The sequence below is a fragment of the Phytophthora infestans genome, genomic scaffold (assembly GCF_000142945.1).
Source record: "Phytophthora infestans T30-4 supercont1.5 genomic scaffold, whole genome shotgun sequence".
In the NCBI taxonomy this organism is placed as follows: domain Eukaryota; phylum Oomycota; class Peronosporomycetes; order Peronosporales; family Peronosporaceae; genus Phytophthora; species Phytophthora infestans.
The window spans coordinates 2,235,451-2,244,267 of record NW_003303754.1 but is presented as its reverse complement, the minus strand read 5'-3'; the positions used below and the strand labels follow the sequence as shown (position 1 = coordinate 2,244,267).

The following is an 8,817-nucleotide window of genomic DNA, read 5'->3' as shown; positions in this document are numbered from 1 at the left end:
ATCATGTAACTGTCACATATACCCCCAAAACCACCATTAAAAAGACGGGAGGGACGAAAGACCGCACGGCATATCACAAGTTACTTGGACGTGATTGGATCTTCAAGGAAATGGGGAGGCCATGGCGGATAGCGCTGAGTGGGTGGCACTTACCGCACTTGTAGCTACGAGAATGCGCATGTCTGCTACGCTTCACGACCTGCGTCGTCGTCTCTATCTGGAGTACTTGCGTTCTGAGAGGGAACGTCTGTTGCGCGTTCGCCACTATCTGACGGTCGGATGTCTGTCACAACCCGTGTGGGCGTCCTGGATGAATCTGTGGCACCACGGTAACGACCTCAAACTCATCAATATGACCAGCCTGAGCCGGTAAGTCGTAGAACGTCTTGGGATGCCATCGCTGGACTAATTTGAGTATTTGACCATAGTCGATCCTTCATGCTACTCATGGAAAGGTTTTCGCTCTTCTACATTATCCCCACGCACTACCCTAAAGGGGGCCGACCGCGTAAACTCCAGAAGATTCACCAAGTGCTGGGGCTGTTGCTTATGTTGGGCCTATGCAGAGTAATGCTCTTTGTATGATTTTTGGAGTTCCGCCGTCAACCCTCAGTCGCATTTTACAGGAAGCGGAAAAAGCTCTGGCGCGGGCTCTCGTGGGTTTTCCGCTGGCTCGTATAACGCGGCCCTCTTTAGACCGTCAGAAAGCGTGTGCCGAGCTCATAGCTCGTAGACAGCCGCTCTTGCGGTACTCTTGGGGGTTTACAGACGGCAAAAACTTTAAGGTGAGTTTTTCCAGCTTCCAATTAACCTATCCTGTTTAATACCGAATCTGTGATGTACCTGCAGGTGTTGCAGCCTTCCAACCCGGACGTTCAAAATGCTCATTATAATGGCTGGTTACACAGCGTTTTTGTTACTGGAATTCTTGGTTTCTCTGCGGATGGCCTTATCGTGTGGGCTAAGCATAACAACCCGGGAAGTTGGAATGATGAAGACATGAGTCTATCATTTCGAAAGTGCCTACTCAATGCTGGCTTATGTCCTGATCCCCGCTACGGGGTTGTGGCTGATTGTGCTTTCCCAAGCGGTGAGAACATGACCGGAAATTTTTTAACTCCACTGAAAGAAGGAGACTTACGCAAACTGTTGCCGTCCGTGCGGCCAGTAGCGAAGAGGCTGTCTCGGGCGATTACGTTCGGTAGGCAGGCCACAGAGTGGGGAATGGGCTCCGTTGCTAAAGTCTACCATCGCCTATAGCTACCGCTACCTTCTGACAAAGAAGATAGGTCGATTCGCCACGACAATCTCTTTAGATTGTCGAACTACAGGGTACGAACCTGGGGGATTCGTCAGATCCGCACTACGCATGCTCATGGCTGCGAGGATAACGCTTAACAGAAGTGAATAAGATACGTATTAAAAGAAGTACGTACTTCAAGATCGTTCGTTTAGGAAGGCTCTGAGACACAGTAGGCGTCGTTGTTTCCCACACTTGTTTATCTCATCCTTCATCTCTCTCATCAGCTTCTTCATCTCTTTCCTTGAACTCACCTACTTACTAATTAACTTGGCAAGTAGCATCATCATTTCGGAATGGCGTTCTCGAGCTTCCGCACGTTCAAGCTCCATGCGAGCGTCGAACGGACGGCGTCTTTCTTCTTTGTCATTCTGCCACTTTTCGCTTTGTTCTAACCGCACCGCCCTCTCTTCGCGCAGTCGGTCAAGTTCTTCTTGCCTCGCCCGCTCTCTTTCCTCTCTGTCACGTTTCTGAGCTTCGTCACGGGCTGCTCTGTCCTCGCGACGCCTCTGTTCGTCAGTCTCTGCCTTTCGATCACTCTCTTCACGATAGAATACAAGAAGGCTCGTAATGTCGCTTGCGCCAGAAGTGGTGTGCTTCGCTTCGATGTTATTGATTTGCTGGCATATCGAGTCAATACGCTTGGCAGTCTTGTAGCGTTTAGCTTGAGTGAATGTGTCGAATCCGAGGTCGTCGGTCAAGGTCGAGCGTTTGCTCAATTCACGCATGCTGTCTCTGACGACGCCAAGGTCGTGGCCTCCAAGGCGGTTGCTGACACTGGAAAGCCTCGGGTTGCGGGCTTTCTCGCGCGCGTCAGCGACGGCACGATTTGAGTCTCGGAATAGCGTCGCTCCATCTACAGAAGTTACCGGTGTCGGAGTTGGCGTCGTCCTGCGCGGTCTACCTGCCACGCGTGTTGATATCTCCTGTGTGCTTGGCGCACTAGGGAGTCTAATACTAGATGGAACATCGTTTCGTGGTGGGTGTCCGTCTGAGTCTCCAGGATTCAGGTGCGCTGAAACGTCATGATTGCTATTCGCACTGATTACTTCCTCGTCGTTCACCTCATCCTCATAGGCGACGCCGTTGTCTTCTTCATCCAGTGCCTCATCGGAGTCGGAGAGATCTAGTGCAGCAGCCAGCGTAGCATCGAACATGCCTGAGCTCGTAACGGCGACGCCCAGAAAGCTCGAGTCCATGCGAGGGGACTATGATATCTGCCCCAGTTGCGAAATAGCGTCTTGTTCTTGCGTGGCAGGCGAAGCCTCGTTCTCTTCGTCCGCACTCGCTGGAGTGTTTTGCACTAATCCCCCGTCGTTTATAGTTGTAAGTGGACAGTCATTGCTCATCAAGGAGGCGCCTCCGTAGAGTGGCGAAACGGGAGAAACGAAACTCGGCCTTGCGTGACCTGCGATGCTCGATCCAGGATCACCGTCGTTGCTCGAATAACGACGAACACCGGCGCCGTCTGGGTCAGGCATTGCACCAGTGTTCGAGGAAGGCAGAGTGTAGATGGTCGAACCAGGGAGACTGCCTGAGGCACCAGTGCCAGTCTCAGCGCCGTTATTAGAGCCAAAATTACCTCTGTTTCCCGAGCCCTCGTCTTCATCAGCACCGTCAAAGGTAGTGTGAGACCCCGCCTTCTCTTCAATCTCCATCTGGATGCGTTTGGCCCACAGTATCGCCTTGTAAGCAGGTTTCACCTCCCTGTTGCCCGACGGCTTCGGCTTGTTATACAGGGTTTTGAATTTGCGACGCAGCGATTTTAAATCTCTCTCGAGAGAGCTCCTTCCACGACGTGAATTGTAGTGGATAGTTATCCGCTCCCACTCGTTCCTTCCAATCGGAACGATTTTCTCAACAATTGCACACAGCAACAGTTGCTCACGCACTGAGTAGTTGCTGTAGCCTGTTCTGCGGCCGCGCTGTGTAGCGGTTTGTAGCAGTATATGTTTACAACTACGCTAAAGAAAACTTCCTGGTGGATTTGCACGTACCGCCATACTGCCGTTCCGATGTCTTGTGTCCTTCACAGAAGATCGCGAAATGACCAGCAAATCTTCATAGATACTAATATAACCTCAAACACTGAGATTCGAAAAAATACTTTGTATTATCATCTGCAAGTGAAGTACAGCTTAATCACCCTAAATCACGGTGACAAGTTGGCTACAGGTCAGGAAGATGCTGGATATATCTGTGTTCGCAGCCATCCCAACCACAGCGGCAGATAAACCAAAGCGCATCACCATAAGAGACTGTGATCTCGTCTCCAGGGAACACGTCTCTCACAGTGACAACGGCAACAGTGACATAGCGCAAAGTTGGCTACAGGTCAGGAAGATGCTGGATATCTCTGTGTTGGCAGCCATCCCAACTACAGCGGCAAATAAACCAAAGCGCATCACCATAAGAGACTGTGATCTCGTCTCCAGGGAACACGTCTCTCACAGTGACAACGGCAACAGTGACATAGCGCCCGATTTGTACCTCGTGAAACGCAGCACAGGGATTACAGGCGTGGTTGGCGAGTCGAAAAAGACCGCCAGCCACGCTGGCATCGATCCCGTATCGCTTTCCAGACTCGGAAGGCGTCTTCAAGTGCAGCATGTAGCCATTGTTTGGATACCCATTCGCACACGGAGGACCGAACAGCTCGATGTTGCCAAAGTACTCACCAATTATTGTGTCCCTCGGTATTGCACGTGAGGCCACTAAGCCGAGCCCTCCTTTATAAGGACTCTTGCAAATAGTGATTCGTTTGCTCTCTTTTAGTGCGTTTCCACACATACCAGCGAACGAGCAGTTGTTGCGACAACAGAATCGGTTGTTCTTTGCGTTCTCCCAAGAGGCCGTAGTACACAATTGTTTGCAGCGGCACATTCCACTCATCGAAACCGAAGGAAACTTGCAATAGATTGGCTTGATCTGTGTGTGTAGGCGTTCAACATCACGGGGCCAGCTGGCCGGTTCCCACGAGTTCGGGTCTTTCGGTGGGTCTTCCATCTCGAGGATCACAAAAACCGGTGAGCTGCACGTGGCCGAACTATCCAACGAGGCGACAGGCGTCGCGTCACAGGGTGAAGCCGCTCGAGATGATTGGGAGCACCAAGAACGCTGGGAGAAGGCCAAGTCCGAGTCGACACTGACGTCAAGATCACCAGCCGCTTTAGCGTCACGTGGTGGCTGGAACCGTGTCGCATTCAGTGGAGAGGACAAAGAGAGGACCGCTGACGCGTCTGAGTCGGAGCCGCCGTCCTGCCACATTTCAACGGTGGAGGCGATAGAACCCTCGTCCGATTGCATCTTCTTTGACGAGCTCACCTGACCCACCCTGACTGCCGCGGGAGACGTGCTCACGCCAGGCGCTCTTACTCGAGTGTTATCTTTACGAGAATCGGACAGCGATGCTATCTTCGTCTGCATTGTACCAGCGATAAAGATGCCAGGTATGCTAACGTTTTGATTCTTTGCCGCTGCTGAATCCGCCTCCCGTTGAAATGTTTTTGGACGCTTGGCAGGGTTCCTTTTTTTCTCGCGACCATCGCCATGAGCTCCAGCGGTGGGATATCCTTTGCGTTTAGCCCTCGCGTACATATCCACCGCTCAGAAATTCTGTATTATTGATCAGGAGTGGAGGGAATAACGTTAGCAAATTGATATGGTAGCCCACACAAGGAAGTCGAAGAAATCACCACTAGGAAAGTCGATATAAAGCCGACTTCGACTTGAGCAGCATCCAGGCTATTTCAAAATAAAGACTCCTCGTTTAGGCGGGGATTCGCTGAGCCGAAACTACGGCTTTTTTAAATCTACTACCATACAATTTGATATCCTCCTCGGTTGCAGCTTCAGGGCGTTGAAGATGGCCGATACAGTTTACCATACGTACAGTACATTGATGCTGTTTCCACAAGAGGGTCACTTTTAAACGGCTCGATTTTCTTGAAAAAACGACGACCAAACATAATTGTTTGGTCTGACCACTTTTTTGGTTAATCAAAAAATTCCCCGCTTTATTAGCTTTTTAATCGCACGCTTAATACAACCTAACCCCATCTATCAAACCAGTTTTATGTAGGTTTTGGAAGGCGTCCACTGTAGCAACTGAATCCACCAGACTCGCCACGATGGCGGAGATCCATACTATCCGTGGCATCGCAGACTCGTCCACTGTTGTCGCACTGCTACGAGAGTAGACAGTTGCAGCAATAAATAGGCGAAGTACACGCCGAGCGTTGTGTAGTTATGATAGAAGTCGTTTTGGCTGTTTTTCAAGTTGATTTTAGCATTTAAGCGTTGTGATTGGTGGAGAAGGTGACATTGGCGACAAATGTCTCTTAACCAAGACTCGCCCACGTAGATTTAAAAAACTAAGATTTGTATGAACGTTGCTCGCTTCTTGCCATTGGAACCAAAACTTGCGCCTGCGCGATTAGCATGCTGACAGGCGCAAGCTTTGGGTCCACGTTCATTGCGTGGTGCAAGAGCTCTTCCTGCTTAGTGCTAAAGATGGTCGCAAATAATTGGTACTGACTCATGTGGTTTAGTTGAGAACACTGCGCTAGGGTTAATTTCCTAGACGACTATATATTTCGCCCTTCGGAGCTTGGCTCGCTCTGTCTGTACGAGTTCATTATGGGGTACTTCCGGTGAGAGCAAGTGAGGCCTACCGCCGACGAAGCCTGCGCGCGGCTTATTGCAGTCTTGTAATTCTTCTCAGAGAACAATCTTTCAAAATGCCATTTTAGAGGGAAAACGCAATAAACACACGATTGTCCCGAAACCGAAAATTTTCTAATGGCGGTTTCATTTGATTGGAACCGCGATATTTTCGGTATTGCCAGGGGCTCCGATACGATGGGAATACCTCAGAATGAGATATGGACGGCCCCGATGGATTAATTTCACGGTACTGCGTGCGCGTAACCTCGGTCGACATTCGTACGACACTAATATCGGTTGGAGAAAGAGATAATTACTTGAAGTCGCATAACGTCACTCTCAAAGAGAGAATAACGTGTAGTCACTTAACACCACTCAGGTTGTCATCGCATATTTGTTCTTTCCGGTTCAGCTAGGACCATTCAGGTTGTCGTCGCATAATTTCTCTTTCCGGTTCAGTTGGGAACGCGTTGTTACCTAGACCACACTGCGTGCTAAGAGTGGCTTCGAGAGATTCTGGAGCGGCGAACTAGTTCGTTGCCGGAAGTAGATTGTCATCGGGGGAGGGTGCCGAGATCTCCGTCTTTGGTGAAGTGGGCGCCTAGCTTTTCCTAGTGTGCGTTAAGCTCACGGTGATGGCGATATGCGCAGCTTCGATGGAGGCGGAGTCAACGACCGATGAAGCGCCAACTCAAGAACACGTGCTACAGCAAAAACGTCTAGGTGAAGATACTTAGAAAAATAACTTCTTTTTCCTGAAATTTGTTTTTCGGAAAACTCCGGTCTACCATACAAGCTGACGTGGTCAGGCGAGAAATCAAGCTCAGAAAACGTGGATCTGCTGGTATGGAACGTAACGGGGGCACTCGCGCTTTACACAGCTGGTGCAGCGTCGCCCAAGGGGCCAAATGAGCGACTGCATAAGGTCCGAGCCATTGCGGGCAAATGCTAGTCGAAAGAATACGAAGGTACTTTTTGTAAGATACAGAGTAATAAGTCAGAGCTTTAGCTTTGAAGATAATACCCTCCCCCCGCCAAAAATCTAGTTACAGGTTTATCTAGATTTTATTTGACCCTTTATCTGGAATTTATGCAGAAACCTTCGAAAAGTTCTTACTCGTTACCATAATGCACCGAAGAACTTTTGCATGTTGTCAGAGCATTTTTCAGATGCGTGGCTATCTCGACAACCGATTCGACTATAAGAACCGAGACACTGTAAGAATGCATGCCTTTTTTGCAACTAAACGTGCTACTCAGATTTGATTGATTGAAATGATTGTGTTGAAGTGTACAGATCTACACTCGCAGACCCAGATGCCCACCTCAATTTCGGTCCTTTCGTAAAGCTCCTAAGATGCTAGTTACCGAAAGCTGCTTACCATAATCAGTATAAACTTTGTCAATCGCAGTGTCACTCGTGAAACCCGACCGAACCAGCTTTGACACGACGTCCCAAAACACTTTTCTCCGTGAGAATGCGAACTTGTTTGCGCCTCGTTCAATGGCTGTGAAGTCCTTCGCTGCTTTAAAGTCGCCGCACCCGAATTGATACTCATGCCATAGCTCGTACAGATCCTTGGGCTGCTTTGAGAGTCTGGCTCCGGGCAAACGTCGAGTAGTTGATGTCACTGCTGGGCTGTTCTGGGCAGCATTTGGCACAGCTCCTCTGGTGAAAGATCCCTGAATTGCTAATCGGCTTAATACTGCTTGTGGATTTTGTTGCTCGCGTTGAAGCTCGTGTCGTAAAGCTGAATTTTACTCATCACTTCTGTCGTATGACGTCGTCCAGCAGCAATCTGCGAGTGGAGGGCCGCGAAAGTGCGGCTTGAGCCCTCACTTCCTGTCGATCTCGCTGCATGTGGTCGCTGATAACTTGTTACTTGAGCTTGGTCAGTGCTCTCATCGTTGCCGATGGGGATTAGTGTTGATTGAGAGCCGTCACCAGCAACATAAAATTCCTCCCGCTGTACAGGATTAAGATTTGCACTTCCTCCAGCGCTCATGTACACGCTTACAATTCTTTGCTTGAGCTTGTTTGGCAGCAGCGCGTACTCGTACGCGCCCGACGGTTCAATTGCTGCCCACAGCAACGTTAATGCTAAAGCTGCCGCAATTGAATCGCCCATGAGCTGTTGAAATGTCGGTGCAATCTGGTTACAGAGTAAATCTGGGGTGATGCAACCAATTCCAGTTTTCACTACGTAAAAGCACGGGCCTGCAGGTACCGCTTATGGTGCTGCAGTTAATGCATCGGGATATGGTTCAGAATTATCGACGTAAACATCGACAGCACCCTTGCGTGTTCTCCAACGACCCCGCAAACTCACGAAGTCTTTTGAGATGCCACTTCTCGTTGCATACGTCGCTGCACCCTTACGGAGACTATGCGTTTCTAAATTGCCTGGCTTCAGCTTCTTGAAGGCTTCGTTATCGATCATATCGGTTAAGTATCGTCGTACATTGCGGTCACCGTCTTTCGGATTGCCGTGCATATACTCTGAGCCTGCCATATTCGCTGTTGACTCAGCGTACACGGCGAGATTAAGCAGAACACACATCTTGGGGTCCATGCTGCCAAGTATAAGCTGCTCTGGGGAATCACGCTCTTCTCGTATGTTCTTTGATCATCGCATTTGAAAAAGGAGTGTTGAAGGGTACTGAGTGTTAGGCGAGAAGTTAGTGAGCTGCAACTTCATCATGTCATCGATCCGAGCACAAATATGACATTAAAGACTTAGCACACTGCCCACCATGTACGCTTTATCATTACGCTCCCAGTGGGCTCGTACTAGTAGGAGTAGGTTCATGAATTCGTAAAATTCCACGGGTCGGCGGGCTTTGGACTGAGA

At 49.6% G+C, this 8,817-nt stretch overlaps 1 protein-coding gene across 1 annotated transcript; it reads left to right on the top strand.

Annotated features, from left to right (window-relative positions):
* Positions 1 to 121: 121 nt before the first annotated feature.
* Positions 122 to 585, top strand: PITG_04211 (uncharacterized protein; the record flags this gene model as incomplete). Its single annotated transcript, XM_002905843.1, has 2 exons — positions 122 to 369; positions 429 to 585. 2 exons carry the CDS (start codon positions 122 to 124, stop codon positions 583 to 585), a joined length of 405 nt encoding a protein of 134 aa, XP_002905889.1.
* Between the last annotated feature and the right edge of the window lie 8,232 nt (positions 586 to 8,817).